At 31.0% G+C, this 22091-nt stretch overlaps 2 protein-coding genes across 2 annotated transcripts in view; both read right to left on the minus strand.

Annotated features, from left to right (window-relative positions):
* Positions 1-1788: 1788 nt before the first annotated feature.
* Positions 1789-7493, minus strand: LOC107456587 (mitochondrial ribosomal protein S6). Its single transcript, XM_016074493.3, has 3 exons — positions 7259-7493; positions 5926-6065; positions 1789-2144 (listed from the first exon to the last, which is right to left on the minus strand). The coding sequence occupies exons 1-3, from the start codon at positions 7301-7303 to the stop codon at positions 1877-1879; spliced, it is 453 nt and encodes a 150-aa protein (XP_015929979.1). The 5' UTR covers positions 7304-7493; the 3' UTR covers positions 1789-1876.
* Positions 7494-11736: 4243 nt separating this feature from the next.
* LOC107456586 (calcium-activated chloride channel regulator 2) overlaps positions 11737-22091 on the minus strand; it is a 31085-nt gene continuing 20730 nt past the window's right edge. The window contains exons 10-14 of the mRNA XM_043040540.2: positions 18843-18983; positions 16257-16398; positions 14820-14945; positions 12747-12974; positions 11737-12179 (exon numbers count right to left, since the gene is read on the minus strand). Coding sequence (XP_042896474.1) covers positions 11791-12179; positions 12747-12974; positions 14820-14945; positions 16257-16398; positions 18843-18983 — 1026 coding nt within the window. The 3' untranslated portion in view covers positions 11737-11790. The remainder of the gene's footprint in view (positions 12180-12746; positions 12975-14819; positions 14946-16256; positions 16399-18842; positions 18984-22091) is intronic.

Consider the following 22091-nt stretch of genomic DNA (forward strand, 5'->3'; position numbering starts at 1 on the left):
CTAATATATATAACAAAGAATATGCAGACAAAAAAGGTTGGCTTCATAGCCATAATGCAAACCGGTCCCCTAAGGGTTGGTATTGTGTATAAAAAAAAAGTGGTACAGAAGCAGAGGAGGTTAGTATCCACCTCTTACTTCAATGAACTTCTAAAAATCACTGATTAGATCATCAATCATTCCACGTGATTTTAATGCTGAGTTTGGGGGTGAGATGGAAAGTTTTTATTTATGGTTGTTACGCAGCTTTGCATTATACTGTATTGTTTATTAAAGTTATTTCTAGAGGGATCTTAATCAATTGAGCCTCTTTTGGTGGAGCCCTGACAGTATAAACAAAAGTTCAGTAGCTACTGAACACAGTAGCAAAAGTTCATAGCATAAACCAAAAAAAAAAAAAGACTAAAGCATATGCTGAAAATGAATAAAAAGAAGCTGAATTATTGTTTTAAAAAAACTTGCACTGTTGAGAATAGTTATCGGAGAAACTTATTTCTTTATTCTTGATTTTGGTTCATTTATTTTGAATTTAAAAGTTCAATGAGAAATACTTATGGAATATTTTATAAATGCATATCCTTTTCACAATTTATTCTATGTATTGTAATTAAAAAAACATATATTTTAAAATTTTGGTATTTTTTTGGCATTTTACATAAAATTTTGTCTTGCAGTATCAGGTTTGCCTAGTTATCTAGCTCACTTAAGTTTATTTTGATTATAGTATTTGAAAATTTATAGCATGAGTAAATCTGACAAATTAAACATCATAAGGAACATAATAACAGATGTATAAATTGAAATAAAATTTTTTTTTTGGAATTAATGATATATTAGTTGCCGAATTTTCAAAGAAGTGTTATGTCTAATATATCTCACTAACTAGTTCCGAAATAAAAATGTACACATTTTACAAAACATATGTTATGAAAAGTTAAGAAGTGGTTTTAGAAGAGGTGTCAGTGTGGGCTGCAATTATAAATTTCTATCAACCTAAAAAAAGTTTATTTATTTACATATTGAAATGAAAAATATAGATAAACAATGGATTTAAGCTCTGTTGAACAGTTGCATAATTTACTATCTTTTGTCAGTTTATCATAATTTATTTCAAAGAATTAACAATATAGCACTGATTATCCGACAAGGGTATGTTGGAAAAATGAGAAATTGTTGATTAATATGAGAAATTGTTGGTAATTTAAATAGATTTTAAGAGTATATAAACAGTAAACTAATTAAAACAATTAATGACTAAAAAAGAAGTTTAATAAAAATTCTTACAAGTGTATTTTAAATAATGTACAACATCAATAAAAAAATTCATTGATAATATTTTGTTTTCTGTTTGATCGAGATACCTCAGTCAGAGTCTTAATAAAATCACTAGGTAGATTATAAGAAATCACTCACATGATGGAACAATGTTTGTTTACACTATTTTGAAATGAAATGTCTTCCAATTGGTTACCATTTGTTACTGATTGATCATTGATAAATTTTTAGTAAGCAGGTAAGTAAACTAGCAATGCCAGCTTAAACATCTCTATTATTGTAGCGAATGGTAAATTTTTGGAATTGCCACTGCAGTAATTAAATGTAGGTTTTAATGTCACAAGGTCCAAAAATGAATCAATCAGGTGACAGCTAAAATAATGATGAAGCATTTGTCGGAACGCATTTAAAGTGTGTCGAAAGAGGTATTGGATAACAAAGGAATTGATAATCTGGGTTGGTTTTAATGTTATACACAATTGAGACAAGGTTAAAGCCAGTGAAATAAGTCACTTTAAATGTTATAATATTGCTATTTATTTTTGCTTTATAAGATAATAGATGAGGTTTACACTTACATCGGGTTTACAATTACTGTTGACTACATATACACATCAAAGAATGAATAGTCTCTTTCATGTTTATAATGTCGTTTAGTGAGTTGTTTATATCTTCTTCCTTGGTTCATCATTTTCTGAACACTTTCTCGATAAGCAGGAGGCAGTAGTTCTTCTTGCAGACTGCAGTCTTGATTTAGATCTTTATAGGCATTGGCAAAACCAAATCTTAGAAGGTCCAAGTCACGCTTACAGATATCATCAACATTTTTAAAACTGTTCATTGAACCCATGAAGTAAAAAATAAATTGGCTAAAAAGCAAAGAAATGTTATAGATTAACAACAATCTTATTTAGGTCAGTTGAGAAGCTCTTTTACATTTTCCTACCATAGTTCTTGCGATGCACACTTACTGTTAAGTGTTAATGCTATTTAACCATTGGGTGAGCAAAATTTTTTTTGTTATTGATTTTACTTTATTTAGAATTTTATATAAATATAAATCAGATAAAAATGATGATTGATACATGTGTTGGATCCTTGTAGCAGAATTTTTTTGAGCTATCTGCGACTAAACTCTCTAGCACTAATATCTTTCCGCAAGATTATTTTAATAATAAAAAACATGTATGTTATTAATTTAAAATAACAAATATGATGTGTTTTTTTTAAAAAATAAAAAAAGACTTCAATTTTTCTTAATTGAACACTTAATAATTTTTTTACTCTAATATTATGGGTGATATTCTCACATTTTGTTGGGGGGGGAGGGGTTGTACAAATTATTTACCTCTTCGCATTTTGTAAATAATCATCACAATAAATAAATAATTAAAAAGTATACATTCCGTAGTTTCGAGATTAGGTTTTTGTAAGAAATGATATTGTATAAAAACATCGGATTTAAAAACTATGGAGAAATCAATAGCAATAAGTAAGAAAATTTCGATAGAATTATTGCCTTAAAAAATAAATACTCAAATGAACGATTCGAATTTTTCATATTGTTTGAAATATATCGGTATGTTTAAAAACCACGTAAAAATCAATATTAATAGCTGCCGAAAATACAATTGAAACATACATCGATTTGCGATAGTACCGGCGTAAATTGAGAGAGTCAAAAAGTGATTATTATGCATGATTCAAATATTACATGTAAATTTCTGTAAAAAAGAAAAGTAAAATTTTTTACTTTTCAAAAGAAAAATATTTCTGCAAGAACTTCGGAACATTATGCAACAATGTCGCAGCGATTCTGCCACGGTGCGGTGGACAGATAAATAACATGATATGATCCAGTATTCTCAAACGAAGATAAAATTTTTTGGTTGTTATTCACACAAATTTAAAGCCAAGATGTCGTAAAATCATGTGTAATATGATAGAAGTTTCATGGCTGAGTAAATTCTGAATTGTTTAAAATCTTATATTCTGTATCTATATGCTAATCTTTTATTTCTCTTGATATGAATTCTTTTTAAAACACATAAAGAATATTGAATGCTAACACAAGACAAAAGTTTGTTGACACTTAGTGCAGTTTAAATTAAATAGAACATGGGCTTAATTGATATGTATATTAAATACATAATTCATATTCAGCAAAATATTTTGAGTTGATTCATTTTAAAAATAATGTATGATTTTGTCTAGGAAGTTTTGTAATAGTTTTTAGAATAAAATTATGACTGTAAACAGCTAAAAAGTTATAATACACTTTTCACATCATCAATAAGGCTGCCAAGACGAGTCAGTAAGAAGCTTTGTTTGAGAAAAATTGAAGCAAAAGTGAGATATACTTTAATGAGTGAAGCATAAAATAGGACAAACTTTAATAAAAATAAACAAATTTTAGTGAATGATCTGTCATTATCATTTCATAATTCTTCTAATATCCATTGGTGATCTTATGAAAGCATCAATCTCATCAATTTGATATTGTTATACATCAAATTTGCTTAGTGTCGAACTGAGTGTGGTTCATCATCCTTGGTTTCCCACTTAAAAATATGAAACAAGTCCCAAATAATTTTCTGATTATAGTATCTGTTTCCTGCACAATATTATTGTCCTTATTTTATAACTGGTGTTGAACAGTCAATCCACTTTTTTTTCTTTTTTTTTTGGTTTTATGAGTATTAATGTTCAACTACTGTGACTTGTAATTATAAACCTGACTATTTTACATTCACACTGGGATGGGTGCAAGCCCGAAGCAGACTCCATATTTACAAGCCATTGCTGGGATTCGAACCTGGGGCACTTGAAGTTTGCATTATTGACTTCAGAAGTGGATTTCAAATTAGATTCACAACCAAAATGACCAAATATGATTGCAAACAAATATGATTCACAACAAATGTGTGAATTTCTTTAAAAATGTTTTCCGGGCATGCACAGCATGAAAAAACTACTTAAAAGGCTCATATCTTGTACAATTTGTAAAACTTTTTTTCAAATTTTAAAATAGTAATTTTGTTTTTAATTAAAAATTGCACTCAAAATTTCGTTTAATTTAATTGACAACAATAATGAAAGTAATCAAAAGAAGTTTATTGCTTTATTTTTTTGACATAGCTTGTTCAAAAACATCTTTTTTTTCTCATTCAAAATTTATTGCTGATCCTACAAACCTAAGAAAGTGTCAAACTTTAGTGATAAGTTTGAGAAATTGCTAAACAAAACATTTCTGAAAGCATGAAATAATCCTCAAAGTATTTCTTAAGAAATTTAAAGGAAAAAAAACTGTCAAATCCTGGCAGCATTTTTTCAATTATTGTAGGGTAGTGTATGCAGTAACTGTTCTGTAAATGTTGTAACAAGCTTTTAAGGAAGGTAGACACATTATGTAACGATTTTTGCACAGGAAACCAATGTTCAGAAATGTCAATGTATACATTGAAGTTTGCTTTTCTATTATGAACCGTTACTCCATAAAGCTTTGAACATTTTACTTTCATTTACATAAACATTAAATTATTTTTATTTATGCTTTCTTCTTATTATTAAAAATTGCATTCAAATAGGTTCAGTTTAAACTGTTTTAGCACAATTCAATGTTTTGGCAACTAATTTGACAAGATCTATAAATTATTGAATTATAACAAAATTGCTAATTCTGAGACTATTTGAATACAGTTTTTGACAATAATTTTTACAATTAACAAAGATGGAGTTAAGATATTTTAGTAAAACAAAGGCACTGTTTAAAGAGACACAAAGAAACAGTTCATATTAAGGAAGCACCTCTAGCAGCGCACAATAGCTTTTCTGGTTATAGGTTTGCTACGCAATTTGCATAGCAAACCTAACTGCTACTAGATGTTTGAGGCAACATATACGGGACTACCTGTACATATATATACAGGGGTAGAAATTTTTTAAAAAAAATTACTGGTCCATAGGACCAGTAACTAAAACATTTTACTAGTCCGCACAAAACTTTACTAGCCCATCTACGCGTTCCTATTAGCTGCAAATAAAAAATAAAAAAATTAAAATGTTTGATTGAAAAAATCATGATTTTTTTTTTAAAATCATAAATTTTTACGAAGAGAGAGCCCAAAATAATGAAACATCATCAGGCCGCGTCGTCGATTGACAATGACGTCATGAACCAACCCCGCTACCTCCCCTATTATTCTCCTTCAGCGCCGATGTAACGCATGCGCAAAACAAGATTTAACTTCGCCTTCCTCACGCGCGCTTGCTTCCCTTTTTTCACGGAGGCTGCGACGGATGGTACACGTCATGAACCCACCCCGCTACCTCCCCTATTTCTCTCCTTCAGCAACTCTCCATGTGACGCATCCGCGAAACAAGATTTAACTTCGCTAGCTTTATTTATTTTTTAAATTTTTTTTTACGGAGATCTCGCACGCTAGTTTTTTTTTTAAAACGGAGATCGGCTGCGGCGGATGGTGGTCCGGCGGACCACTGTTTATTATTTTATGCTGGTCCGACTTCGATTTTAGCGGTCACGGACCAACGGAACACCGTTCATTTCGAGCCCTGATATATATGTAAAAGAAATAACAATTTAGATTCTAGAATTAATCAGAATCCAGTTAAATATTTTACTTTACTTACTGGCCTTTGAAGAAAGGTTGCCCATCTTGTATCATACGATATGGTAAATCTTTGAGCCCAAGATTTTCTATTTTATGTATGATTACACCTTCATCTAATAATCTAGTACCAACTCTTTTTAAGGCAGCAGTAATCTCAGTCTGTAATAAATAATATAGTAGAGTAATCTTTTAGCACTTTTCACAGTGAGGACACTTTTAGCACTTTTCACACTAAAGAATCTTTTAGCACTTTTCACACTGAGGACAGAAATTACATAAAAGTTGGGAACACATACAAAATGTACAACAAAATACACAAATTATTCTAAAAATATTGATTATTTGATATCAAGTTTGCAGTCATACTATTTATGCATGTACCTCTGTAGCACTTTCATAATAAAGTAGATTATTTAGAAAGTACAGAAATGTGAATTGGTAACATTGCGCTGCAATAACATTTTACCTATAATTTATCTTTTTAAAAATATAATTTAAATACAAAATGTGTCTAATGCATTTTTTTACTCCATTTGAGTACTTTGAGCAAAACCTATCATCAAATAATGTAAATAAACATTTTAATGAGAAATAATTATTAAGGACATAAAGTGGAGATTTCCGTATAGTAATCTGTGGCAGAATAATCCCCAAATCTTGGAAACTTCCGGGCAGAGGCCTGCTTGAAACTAAAAAAAAACATCACAGAAAGGGACCATCGAAAGGTATAACTCATAGCCACCCCCTCGGGCAAAAATCTACAGGTTTTTTAAAAAAAAATAAAATTGCACGTTTAAACTATTTAGCACCTTGCCAATTGTAATTGGCGCTACAGATCACAATACAGAAATATCCCATACCTCTTTGAATTGGTCCCTTTCTGTGATGTTTTTTTTAGTTTCTAACGGGCTGCTGCCAGGAATTTGAGAAGACTTGGCGATTATTCTGCCACAAATCACGATATGGCAATCTCTCCAAATAACACACATTAAGTATTAAAATAACTTATTTTGAATTTTAATTTATTTTTCTAGATAAATATATATAGATACACTGATGAAATTTCAGTCTATAATCTTCTTTTATCGTGATCAATATTACAATATTTTAATATTCAGCATTCCTCAAAAGGAGATCTGATTATCAGTTAAGCAATGAGAAATACAATAGTACATTTTGTAAGTTGTTGTCGGAAGTCCCAACTCCAATTTCTTGATGTTTGAACGTGAAAAGATACTCAACTTTTTAAGACAATTGACTAAGATTTTCAAACCCCCAACAACACACAATGCAGAATAAATCAAATAATCGTACTTGGATTTTGAGTATAAATAGTTATAGGTAATACTCACTCTAGGCAATGCTTTTAGTAGAACATTGAATTCAAAAAGAGGCATGATTTGAAAAATGAAATTAAATATATATGTAAAAATGTATGAATTTCGAAGCTGCCGAAGTATAAATTATTCAAAAGCTTTATTTTTTTATAAATTCAAGAAACTTCATGTTGTTTATTTATAAATTTTCCATGAAGCCTTTACCTCTCTATTTTTGTCTAACCGAAAGTAAGCAAGAGTGAACGACTGAAAAGTAATGGTTTTAAGAAGCATTCTTGCTGCTGGCAATTTCCTTACACGAGGAAAAAGTACAGGCAGTAAAAATGCTTACTTAAATATGCTCAATCACTATTCTAGAATTTCTTAGCTAAGGAACCATTCACGTTTGATGAGATACACATTTCTGATCATAATCTAGAGAAAGGGAGTACCTGATTGGAGAGATTTTAGAAGGAAAATAATGGAACTGTTTCACAGCATTCAAGTCGCATATGCGATCGCACAAAATGCGATTCGCTCATGCGCGAGATTTTTGTTTTATAATCTTGCACGAAGTTTCTAAAAATACACACACACCTAGGAAGTTCAGATGTAGCGAGACATATTTCACCAATCAGGTACCCATTCTCTCTTGTTGGTGATCGGAGGTGTTGCTGCAATTCACTTACGCCGCACTAGAGCTGCACAATGGGTTATTGGCGACGGTCTGGGAAACATCCCTGAGTATGATCCGAAGACATGTCATCACAATTTTGATCCTCTGTAGAGGGGATGGCACCCCTGCTTCGGTAGCCAGACGACCTGCACGCGATGTCGAGCACTTTACGGTAAAACAGTTTAACGAGGACAAATACCGCACATCCTAGGTCCCTACGTAGACTGATCCAAGTAGTCACCCACCCGCACATTGACCGCAGCCAGTGATGCTTAATTTCGGTGATCTGCTGAGAAACGTGTCTTAACAATCAGTCGACTGCGGGACTTGATCGGAGGTGTATTGATCGAATGGATGGTATTTTCAATATAAATCTAAACAACAACAATCTGGAGCTCTTGACCTGCTCCAATTCCGGTTACAAAGTATACAGCTGCTTACTACAGCTAATTCTGCAAGGTGATATTTTCAAACCGATAAATTTGTTTTTAATAAAAGAAATAAATTATATAATTCTAAATCTCAAATCTGCTGTATTTCATAAGATTTTAAGTCATTCTGGTGAGTTGGAAGTAAAAATTTGTTTTTAGTTATTTAGAGATGTATTGTTAAAAAAAGTCACATAGTTGCTCGATTTAGAAAGAATTCGCTTTTTCAGCAGTTCTGATTTGGCCTCTTTTTACTTGTTTATTACTGTTTGCTCTTGTTGCAAGCCGTGCACCATCATAATTTAGTGTTAGCATATTGTTCGAGCTGAGAGATTAAGTTCCTTTTATAAATTATTATCTAGGTTTAAATTTCGAAATTGGTATTTTGTTTAAAAGGTAAGAGGTGTAACGATTCTTTTCTCAATTGATAATTTTTACGTTTTGAAATAACGATTCTTCTTTTAAACACAAGTAATAAATCTTGTAAGAAATACATGTATACCAGAAAAACTACTATAGAGTGTCTCAAAACGCTATGATCACGTCGTGAACTCAATGGCTTCACAACGCACCAAAAACTGCAACCCGGAAGTATAGGCTGTCAGCAGTAAAGTTTTGTTGCAGGACCCGGAAGTATTATTGCAGCGCTTCCTAGTGTAGAAAACACCATCGCTATACAGTTAGAATAACACTTAATGTGTTATTTTGTTCCATGTCGTTAAGCACTATACCTTCTGTTCGTTTCGATTTGTTAGCAATCAACAGAGCTGCCTTTCATATGCGAGAATTGTGTTTTTGTTTCATTAGGGTCTACAGCCATATTATAACAAATTGTTATTTTAAAAATTGGTAGACAAATTAAAACTAATGCTTTCAAACATGTAGTGGTGTGAAAAATAATTTTAAACCAAACAAGAATAACACATTAAAACATAAACTTAACTAAATAACATAAATTTTCTCAATATACCTAGTGAGTTGGCAACCCTGAATTAAAAAATAAGAGAGAATCTAGTATAGAATAAATCCCGTTTCGTGATGACCTAAGGACAATTTAACCTTCTGCTTTTTGTTCATATGGATCAGCGCTCTCTACAAATATAAAAATTCAATTATCGTCGATATTCAGTCATTTTTAATTTTGTAATAAGACATGATTATTGTACAGTACACACTCGATTACCCGTGCGCGGATTATCCAGTTTGCGGATTATCCGTGCTCATTCCGGAGTCGCACAAAAAATTTAAAGAGAAACAGTTTCAAAATTTTAAAAATTTGATTCATAAAGTTATACTACCAAATCTTTGGAAAGCAATGTTCGTTATTGGATTGCAGTATATGGAATATCAGCAGCACAATCAAAGGTAAAATCGTCTATGTTATCACGATCGTGGAGAAAGATCATACCGCTGCATAACCTTCTTCAGATATTCAAGAAGAATCTGATAACAGTATTCTCGAACGAGCAAAAGGAAATTCTTGATGAAGAAAAATTAGAAGATAGGTTTCAAAGTGATGCATATGAGCTTGGCTTCCAGTATTTGACTGGTGAAGACATCGTTAGGTTGTTAAATCAAATAGTGATGATAGTAACAGATGCAGAAGATGTAATAAATGAGGGAAATACAATTTCTGCTGCTCTACAATCTGTTGAAACTTTATTAGATTATATAGGAGTATTTGATTACGGTGACATTACTACGGTTCGTAAAATATGTGTCAATATGCGGCGTATTACACATTTTTTTAAAAGGAAAATTCCTAGTATGATGTTATACGGGATGCAAATGTCAGTAATTTTTATATTTTTTGATTCGTAAAATATGTGTCAATATGCGGCGTATTACACATTTTTTTAAAAGGAAAATTCCTAGTATGATGTTATACGGGATGCAAATGTCAGTAATTTTTATATTTTTTGTACTGATGTGGATTTTTTCCTTAATAAAAANCGATTTTTTCAAATAATCTTATTTTTAAAACAATCCCGTTCTGTAAACAATTAAAAAAAATGTTAAATAATTCTGAAATTTGGAGAGATATAGAAGATATCTATCCAAGATAAGAAATAGCTTAAAATTTTATTTTGAGCATCAGTCATTCTTTATTCCCAAATTTCCAATTCTAGTTCCAGCTCTGCTTCGTTTAAAAAATTTAATTAATCAAATTCATTAAAAAAAAAGAAATTTAAATTGCAGTATTTACGCAAAAGTTGCATATATCGCATGTATTTTTTCATGTACTTTTAGTTTCAAGACATTTCCATTGGTATAGATAATAAATATTAAAAATTATATTGCTTTTTTTCCTGTATTGTGTGCCTTAACCCTAAGTAGGCTTTCAGTAAAAATGATATAGTATGTTATTTTTTTTAATTTAGTATTTGATTATGACACTGGCCGTTCAGAAAATTAGTTCGAATAATAATGGTATTGGCCACCAAACGAGGAAAAATAACTAATGTGGTACGGCAAGGATTTTATTTTCCTTTTGAAGTTTTGGTGTCTATTATATCTTGGTTTCAAAAATTCTCGCACAGCAAAAAAGCATAAACATGTTTTGAAGTGTTAATCACTTGATGTTAGTTCCTTGGTATATATGCGGATATGTTAACCTCTTATCGATCGGTTAATTTTCAAGAAAACGGTCATAAAAGTGTCTATTTTGCCAAATACACGTATTTGATTAGTGCTAGTATCTAGTTTAAAATATTCTAATTATTTACAATTACCTTAAAAATATAATGGTACTGCTATATTGTGTGTAAAATGAGAAATAAAATGTTTTCCGGGTAAAAGAAATGAATTAGTTTTACTCTTATTGGCACATTACTACTGAACACTCCAGCCCGTCAATATCACGGGAGTGAGAAATAGCGAGCGAAAACTCACCCCGTCATTTTCACGGGAGTGAGAAGGAAGGGGTTAATCTAAAGGGAAAAATTTTCTAAGTTTCATTCATACTAAAGATTTTAAAATTATCTATTGTTGGCAGTGAATAAAGAGTATTCTGCACACATGAAATTTGGAATATTTTAAAAATGATTGAGGTTTTCTGAACTTTGTTTCCTGGATTAATGTTAATTTTCTTTATACTTATTGTCTAATAAAGCATTGCAAGCTATGCCCCTTTCCTTAAAAGCGGAATTAAAGGTATGAGCCCAAATTTTTTTCGCTTCGTTTGCAATTAAACACTATTAGAGTAATTAAAGGGGTGACTTCTATATCCTGTCAAGAAGTTATTGATTTAAATCAAATAATTATGATTGGTAGTATAAATCATGATTTTAATTGTTTGATTTTTAAAAATCTGTTAGAATTCATTAGAGTAAAACATAATGATAGTGTAATTTGCTTTTAAACAAATGGTGTGATGATTTTTCAACACAAAAAAGGAACAAAAGTATCATTAAAAAAAAGCAATCATGATCTTTATTTTAACGAAATGAATAGTTCCTTAATGATTATTTATACAGTAAAATAACGCTGAATAGAACATAAATGATGAACAAATAAAGAAATGAGCATGAAAAATAATTTCTTGAGGCGAAATTGAAGGGTAACGCCACAGGTCCACACTCGATTAATCTGCTTCTGGCTCTCGTATGCAGCCATATGGAAATAACATTCGAAGGTTCTCCATAGTTGCCAGCTTCATCTACTGCTCGAATCCCTATGTAATAGAGTCCATTTTCAAAAGGTTGCGTAAGTGCTAATGTATGGTAGAGTTGAGTACCATAAGATGCTTTTTCTGTGGTTTCTATTGTCTCATTGTACACTTCTAATCCAGAATCAAAAAATCGGTGTCTTACCAAAGATCTATCACGAAATAATTTTATTTCATAAGCAGCAGCTATAAAATAAAATAAACATTTGCTTAACACCATATTCAACATGAAAAATAACATTGCAAGAAAAAAAGTCTTTCATTTTGCACAAGTAGTATTTATTAATATAAACTAATTAATCGTTATGTCTTAAAAGTTATTATTTAGTTTACTATATATATACAGAGATGCCAACTTGCTCCGGACAGCTAATTAATATTTTCGAGTGGTAGTTTATTAATTGTGATTCTTTGTTTAATAAATTCGATTTATTAGATTGTTATCCACCACTATTTCTAAATAAATCGCAGGCTTATATATTCACCACTTCTATACATTTGCGTTATTTTAAACCTTTAAAAAAATTAACAAAAATGTTCAAATATTTGCAAATTTTAGTTTGTAGTTCTTTACCGTTTTTTAAATTATTTTGGCGTGTCCGGAGCAGTTGGCATCTCTGTCATTGCATGAGTTGCTATGGTGANATATCCTTTACAACAGCTTTCCTCAATAAAGTTCAAAAGTTAGCAACTTTAACTTTACAAAATTTTCTTTATTGAGTACTTAAACAACATCAGATTGCGGCTACTTACCTACTCCTTGATCATAATTGCTTCCAACTGCACTCCATTGCAATATGTATAGATCATCATCAAAAGATAGTGTGATATTTAGGTCTGTGACTTTTGAGGGTGGATATGGATCATTCCTCGGAACTGAAGTTACTTCAAAAGTAGCTGGTCCAGCTTCTCTTGCAAACTGAGTAACACTTTCTTGTTGGGTAGATGGAAAGAATGATCCGCAGCAGTATGATGAAGGACCTGCAAGGGAATAATAGAAGAACAGCATGTCTTTGTGGTGGACAGCAAAAATGAAGTCTCCTATTTTCTCCAACTATAATATTTACAATTAATTTTCATAATTATAGATTAACATTTGCCTGTTTTCTATATAATCGCCACTACAATCTCAATGCAATTTTTTAGATTGAGTTATAGGGTTTGTATGCCACTGTCATACCAGTTTCTCACCCGTGGCCCAACGAAAACGTTGAAACAGGTTTTTCACTTCGTCTTCGAAGTAGGTCCACTTTAAGGTCCCCGAAACCACAGGTAATAGTGAAACAGTGATGAAATAGCGGAAGCAGTAGATTCTGCTTTGAAGAAGAGGAATGGCAGGCAAAATCGTAGGCTTTCTCTACGACAATGCCCGTATCTCTCTTTCAACAGTTTCTATGGAACATTATCCGGCACTTACCATTACAGAAAGCATGTAACCTTACTGCAACCTGTCACGAGCAACATTGTCATGAAAACATTTGTACTAAAAACCTTTTTTCAATAAAGCAAAAATATTGTAGTTTCAATCCTTTCATTCTAAAAGGATTAAAAATTATTTTTTAGAGCTTTTTTTTTTTTTTTTTAAAGTATTGCCACTTAGGAAAAATGGTAACTTATGTCAACAATTGAGGTTTATCTGATGTCACACCAGGGATAGGATCAAATTGCATTGCCCATTAAAAATTCAAGACAAGGTGGATTTCAGCTAAGCATACAAGACGCTGCGAAAAGAAACCTTATAATGACCTAGATTTAAGATTATTTTCACCTTGAAACTAGCTTTATGAAAGGATTTTTTCACACTCGAAAACCATAAGTCAACCTCGACTCAAAGGTCTTATATATAAGGTTGTTTTCCAAGGTTTTGGATTTGGGTAATGTGCGTAGAATAGAGCAGATTGTCACATATCTCGTTTTAAGGTTAAAAGATTTACACGTAAACCGCATAACAAACTTTTTTAGGTTCACATTAAAAGGTTTTTGCTGAGTGAAAATAAACCTTAATTTGCTATCTGGGTTTTTATCCTGACTTAACACCCAATGACTATAACCTGTTCAGTAACTTGAAAAAACGTCTCAACACAATGCCATTGAGCTTTTTGAAAAGGTGGAAGATGATGCTTAATGCTTTTTTCAGAAACTTTGTGGGGTGCTGGTACTGGTATGGTATGGGCATGCAAAATCTGTCACAGTGTCAACAAAAAAGCATCGCCAAAATTGACGGTTACGTACAAAAATTAACCGAAGTTTATCCTAAAGGGATCTAATGAAAAATAAGCTTTTTTTACAAGGGTAGCAAAAAAAGAGAAGGACATTATAAAAAGGAATTTTTTTTTTTAAAAATAAGAAGAAAATATGAGATTTAGCTTTTGAAATTGCCTTCATAAATAGCAAATTACAAAAGGTATATAAACATAACATAACGAAACTTGTACAAACTAATAACATAACGAAACTTGTACAAACTAATAACATAACGAAACTTGTACTACCTAATAACATAACGAAACTTGTACTACCTAATAACATAACGAAACTTGTACTACCTAATAACATAACGAAACTTGTACTACCTAATAACATAACGAAACTTGTACTACCTAATAACATAACGAAACTTGTACTACCTAATAACATAACGAAACTTGTACTACCTAATAACATAACGAAACTTGTACTACCTAATAACATAACGAAACTTGTACTACCTAATAACATAACGAAACTTGTACTACCTAATAACATAACATAACATAACATAACATAACATAACATAACAAAAGGTATATAAAAACGCAGAAATGATCTATTTTTCAGTTTTATTACCTTTGTGAATTGCAGCACTTGTATCAATACCTCCAGTAACTTTTATTCGAACTGTGTAAAATCCGGTTGATGAGAAATTCGTGAAATACCGACTGTATATTCCATCAAATTTTGTTATGTCTCCACCTAATTATTTAATAATAAAAATAAATAAATTATTTAATGATAAATAATTTAAGTAAGAAAATAATAATATGTATAGTAATTTTATAGACAATAGCCTCGTTTCAAATGTATATACATTTTTAAAAATGTGTTATTTCTAACTTTTATGATTGTTCCATCATAGCTGAATAGACAATGATAAATGGATGAAATCTCCAGGGTACATGGACGCATCTGGTTGTAAAGTGTAAGTGAAGATTAAATTCCCCCCCCTGCTGTTCAGAAATATTATGCATAGCTAAATTATCTTTCGCCTGTTCCCAAAACTGAAATTATTTTTCATTGTCATTGAAACTTAATAAGACAATGGTGAGTCCTGAAATATTACGTCTAAAACTCGTTAGTCATTAATGTTTACATCAGATAATGGACAGATTAAGTGATAAGCTCCATTAAAGTGCTTTCCTCATTTTACCAAAGTAATGGGCACCTTTCCAGAATTACAAATTTCGATTGAAAATCTTACTCTAGCAACAATTCTAACTGAAGCGACATACTTTAACTTTTTGTTGTATAAAGAATAATGCTTTTGACTTAATATTTGTTGGTACGGAGTCTCTGTTCGGGAAGTGGACCCTCCACTTCTTCATCTGAGTTGAGCAACAGGACGACTGTGACTATTTGGCACATGAATAGTGGAGGCAGATGAATAGTGGAGGCAGTTAGCGGCTGGAGTAGCATTCAGTAGTAACTGATCAAATCGTGAGATCAGTATCAAAAAATTCGTATAGAATAAAAAGTAAAGCTAAAAATTTATAATAAAAGCTAAATTAAAAACCTTTTGCTTATATTTAGGAATTTAACTTGTTGGGAACAGTCTAAATCTAAGGGTATAATCTAATAAGTATAAATCTAAGGGTGGCTTACTCCCAAGGCGAGAATCAGCTTTGTTCATTTCCTATCCTCAGGAGCATCCATGTATAAGTAGGGGGGGGGTCTATTTGAAATTGATCAATTCATGAAATTTGTATAGAATATTATTAAGATTAATTTAAAAATCTATAATAAGTATATATCTCTGACTGGCAAGAAAATGTGAAGAATGAAATAATTTTTGACACTTTAACGGATCACCCTGGTTAATGTGCACATTACCTAGATAGAATATAGAGTAGCTGATTTCTATACCCTTTAACGGTTTTTAATTTCTTAAACAAATTTTAGCACCTTAACGGATTACCCTGGTCAATGTGCGCATTACCTAGATAGAATATAGAGTAGCTGATTTCTATACCCTTTAACGGCAATTAATTTCTTAATGACATTACTTACTTCCCAGTCCATCATCAAGTAAATTGATTTCAGACACTCCATCATTATTGGGATGGTATACATAAGCTTTAACTGTCGCATTTATAATCGGATGAGGTCCTCTCCTTACTTCTCCAAATATAAGAATGGGAGGTTGGACAAACTAAAAACAATAGGATGTATTCTTAATATGTAATCATTTATTTATAGATATTTAGCATATACTTAGAATGATATATTTTCTAAAACAACACTTAAATTTTTACTGAACAGTTTTAACTGACACTTATACCCCAGACCAGCGGTTCCCACTTCTCTACGGATATGGAACTCTAAACGATTGCGAACCTATTGGCGGAACCCTATGTTCATGAATAAAATTAGTAGCTGTGGCCCAAAAAACTAACCTGTATAAAAGTAATAATAATAATAATTAACTATAAATTGCTTTGATCATTTTTAATATGAAGAATGATATTTATTCAGTCATTGTCTTAGCAATAATAGACTTAAAATTATAAAGTTTTACGTCAAAAAAGTTAAAATTGCAGGTCTAGAGTGGCATTTAGACTAGTGGTGAATTTGTTTTTGGTATAGGCATAACCAGAAAACGAATAAAGTACGTTGAATTATAATTGTTTTCGAAAAATAACTGTTATAAACGTTAAAAATGGATATAAGAGAAGCATAATTCTTCATTCTAGGATTTGAGCATTTCATCTTGAATTTAAACGTTTGATGAAAAATAATAATACAATTTTTTATAAATGTAAATCATTTTTATAATATATTTAATATATTGTTATTGGAAGAAATATTAAAACAAATTTGCTAGTTTTCTTTAATTGTTATTTTATTTAAATGGTTTCATAAAACTAACTAAAATGTCAAATGAATGATGGTTTGTTTGTATATAAATATAATGATAGGTTTCAAAAATCATTACTGGTTTAAAGAATTTAAACTTTCGGAACCCATGTAGGCCTTCTACGGAATCCCAGAATTCCGCGCAACACCATCTCTGACCCGCTGCCATAGACAACTAATTGTAAGCTTTTCCTGAAGATTTTTTCCGTGAAATTTATATTTATCCCGATATACTATTTATATTTAACTTATATTTATATATTTACATACTCGAATTCATATTTATATTTTTAGTGAAATTTTGATTAATCATGTTAAACTTGATGTATTTCAAACAAGACATAATATATTTTTAAAGAGTTAAAGTTTGGTAAATGAAAGGATGATTTATATAGTGCGCTAAGGGGAAAAAAAAGAATCACCTTGAATATCTTTTGATCTAATGATCGGAATTTCTCTTATACTCTCTTGGAGTATACTCAAGTATACTCTCTTCCCAGCTCACTCAAACATCAGTTCTACCTAAAATATCCTCAGCGATAGACGGATCATGGATTAGAATCTCCTTGTTGTTGCGCTAACCGAGTGAACTTTTCGCTCTTTTCTACTCCATGTAACGCAATTGTGGAGTAGTTCCATCGAAAAGTTCTCCATGAAGGTTCCAATGCTTGATCCAGGAGTTCTTCTGGGTTGAGTTCAAGGTTACAAGTTGTAAACTCGAAATTGGATAGGCTGTTCACCGCCGGTTATAAAATAAAAATTAAAACAAGCCCTTATACATAAGTATAAAGACTAACCTTTAATGTAAGTGTTCCGCCCTTCCTAATGAATGTAGCAGAATCATTTGACCATAAGCTAGTTGATAAGTTATGATTAGATGCGAGTTCAAACTTATTTAGCTAATAACTAGTAAGTCTTTGAAAAGGTGTTAAGAGAATTTTATTATATTCTCTCTGTTCCACCTTCTATTTTTGCATTTCTTTGTTTTTGATTCCCTTCATATCCGTTCTCTTTTTCTGTGTGTTCAAGTTTTTCATTTATTCCCCTAGCATCTGTTTTCTCTTATTGTATTTTTAATTGCCTGATGGAAGTTCAAAAAACAAGGTAATTTTATATTACTGCGTATGAAAACGAGAAGTTATGAGTCAATTATCGGAGAAAAATTGTCTTGAAACACTCAATCAATGAAACTAATATCATTTAATTCGTTACACGGAGAACAAAAAGAAACTTTCTCAACTAACTGGCGGCATAGCAATACATCAACTTGTGATTGGCTAACCAGATAATGTTTTGTGACAGTATCATTTTCAGGGCAAATAAAGAGATTTATGGTAAATATATAAAAAACGACAACTAAATATTGTTGCAAATCTAAGAATAAAAGGAATTCAATGAACCAAAAGTTCTGAGATCTACAGGAAGACTTAGCATCAGACGGAAAGAACAAATTGAAAGGGACTGAAATAACCCAAAAATTTCAATTACAAGAAAAGGCGATAAGCAGAAACGGAAGGACTTTTTGATGGAACTAACCTGCATTTACATTTGCTTTAAATGGGGAGGAAAACCACAAAAACATCCCACGGTTTACTTGGCAGCAAGGGGACTCTAATACATCATCCGTCTACCATTGAGGACATTTTACGTCAGCACTGTGGTTGGTTCTTTTAAACTTTAATAGATTTGTCATGGTTTATGCTTTTGATGTGTAGTGATATATTATGAATGAGTACTTACTTTAGTTTTCATTTCCGCTGTTTCAGTCCATACTTTAGCTATTATTGGATCATCATTTTCTAATGATTTCCCGGTTACAGTGATCAGAATGGGACTTGTTGCTCTCTTTTTTCTAAAAGTTTGCATGGAGTATTCACCGGTCTAGAAAACAAAAATGATAGTGCTGTAATTCATTTTGGCTTCAATGGAAATACTTGGAATTTATTATTTTTAATGTGACTAGGAATTAAAAACTGGTTGTAAAATGATTTTGAATGATGGGTTAGTGAATAATTGCTGCTGATGAATCCAGAAGAGGAAAGCTGACTGTCTTGGCAAGCTGTAGAGTTGTTTATTATTATTTTTTTATTTAAAGAAAAGATGTAGAAAAATATAAACTCAAAGGAAAAAAAAGTCCAATGTTAATTTATTTAAATGAATTTATTAGAAATTTTTAGTTTGGTTTCATTTTTGTTATAGTTAAACCTGTACACGTTATTTATGAAAGAATAAAAAAGTATCCCTGAAGTTTCAATTTATTTTTTAAGGGGGTAAAAAATTAAATCATTAAAATCGTAATTATCAGCTGATATTGATTCTTTGGTTCATTTCGGAATGTGACAAATTCACAGACTAGCAATTTTTTAAATCTTAAAAAATGTTAAAATATATTTAGACATTTTTTAAAAAGTAACTGCATTTATATATTTTAAATATTTACAAAATAATAAAATTATGCAAAAAATTAAATTTTATTAATCGGTAGAGTGCACACAGTAATACTAATGTGAGCTATAACTGTATTCTAAGAAATTTTAAAACCTAAAGTGACGACAATTTTACTTATCTTGGTTCACATATTAATGTCTTAAACGATATAAGCAAGCACAGAAATAAAGAAACGTATTATAGCATCAAATCGATGATTTCAAGGTTTAAGAGCATTTCTACAGTCAAAATTAATAAAAGACGGACAAAAATAATGCTATAGTATAAAACAATTATTAGACCTGTCTTAACTTATGGTTTCGAAACATGGTCTTTAACTAAATCATATGTAGACCCGCTTGCTGTTTTTGAGAAAAAGTATTTAAAATTTTTTTCAGTGCTATAAATGTGGATGACTTATGGAGACAGCGATATAATTTTGAACTATGCAGGCTTTTCAAAGAAGCTGATATTAATATATATAACATCAAAATAAGTCGCTTAAAGCTTGCGGGTCACATCTGTCGAATGCACCCTTCTTCTCTGACATTTAAGATCTTCAATTACAAGCCAATTGGAACTAGAGTTAGAGATAGGAATAAGATCAGGTGGCTTGACTGTGTAGCAGAGAATTTCAAAATCCTAAGAATTACTGACTGGGGAATAATCGCAAAGAAAAGATCAGGGCAAAGAAAGGTTCTAGGCAAGGCTTCAGCCCACAAAGGGCTGTCATGCCAATAGAAGAAGAAGTTTCATAAAAAATTCTCGAATGTAACTCAGATATTTGTTTAAAAAAAGGCTTACTCAAGGAACTTTTGATAAATAAATACTTCAGATGTTATTTTTTATATAACATATCTCAGATTGAGAATAAATCTAGGTAATATGCAGTGATGCCCAATCATAAAATTTAATAAATCAATTTTACATATAATGACGTGATTTTTAAGTTCTGAAAAAACAACGTTTGGTCTACAGGTTCGAAAATTTTTTAAATCATATCGAGCAGGTGATTTGTAAAACCAATTAGTAAAACAGTGAAAGAGTTAGAAATGTGCGGCTGCTGAGTTCTGTTTAAGAAGTTAGAAATTGTTCTCGCTAAGCTTGAAAGTCAGTTACAAAGTTTACTTACAATGATGCCGCTGTCTGGAAAAATAGTAAAAAAATATTTCTGCCGCTCAGACCTTTCTAAACAAATTATTTGTATGGACGTCTTTTTAATTTTGACCTTAAACTGTGACACATTGTTCCTGCAAATGATGGTATTTTTAAAAATTATTGTTTTATTATCGTGAATTAGCAGTGCTGTATAAAAGAAAGTCACAGCCTAGTAGTCACAAGTGATAATTTTAAACTGACAACTTTTCTTATACCTTTCGCCTTACGTAAGAAGATTAGAGGTTATATAATTAATCTAATGTGATTGCTACTTTCATAGTTGGAACCAATATATTGCTATTAAGACAAAAACTATTAATTCATTTAATGAAAGCTAAATATTCTAACATTCTGAAATTTAGACATTGGTTGTGTATGCATTGATTACCTGATATTTTGATCACCGAACGGCTAAATAGTGCTCCATAATTACTGCCCTTAGTACGCATTTTTATAATCTTTTTCAAAAATGTAACAAAAAGAAGGCATATTTGGTGTCATAAATCAATATTTAAGTGGAAAAAAAACACAAGTGCAATCGAAATAAGTCGATAACTATCGAAGATAGGATAAAAAAAAAACATAACCAGTTTGATTGCCTGATGAAACTTTGTTTTTAATAATAATCAATCGATTCTCTGATTTCTCTCTGATTCTCTGAATCAAATAGATTTTGATGTTTTCAAACACGCCTTTGTCATAAATGACTCATTAAATTTCGATATCATTTTTGTTTTGGCTCGTTCAAGTAATAACTCACATCTCCTGATATGTGCATGTTTTTGAATTCATTTTAGACAAGAATTCTAAAAATAAGCATTGAGGGTGATCATTATAGATTGCCTTGTACAATTANAATTCAACAGTGCATCAATGCTCTTCCAGACTCAGTTGGGAAGAAAGTAAAAGAAAAATGGTGTTTCGTTCAAAACAAAAATTCGGGTTTTGCAGCAGTGAAGAAGATAAATGATTTTCTTAATGGAAACGGAACTGAACTTCCAGAGAAAGTAATACCAATGAGTACGAAATTGTACCAGTTTTGTCCAATAACATCGGTTAACGTGGAGAGGTCATTTTCTGCTTTCAAAATGATCTTTGATGACCAACGACATCAATTCACCCTTGAAAATTTGGAAAAACACTTAGTTGTGTATTGCAACAAAAATTATTCCGTTTAATAAAATCTTTCCGGAAAATGCGATGATTTTTCTTCTCTCATTTATCATACTTCAGTTTTAGGCTTTTTCTTCAGAAATGTGTAGATTCAAGTAAGAAATATTTTGATTTTCTTCCTTTTTACAAAAAAAATGTTTTAGCTGTGTTTGTTGGCAAAAGTAAGTAGTAGTATTTAAATAAGTTGAACTTTTAATTTCTATTTTAAATACATATTTCTAGTTTTAAGAG

This window comes from Parasteatoda tepidariorum, chromosome 9, assembly GCF_043381705.1.
Source record: "Parasteatoda tepidariorum isolate YZ-2023 chromosome 9, CAS_Ptep_4.0, whole genome shotgun sequence".
Classification (NCBI taxonomy): domain Eukaryota; kingdom Metazoa; phylum Arthropoda; class Arachnida; order Araneae; family Theridiidae; genus Parasteatoda; species Parasteatoda tepidariorum.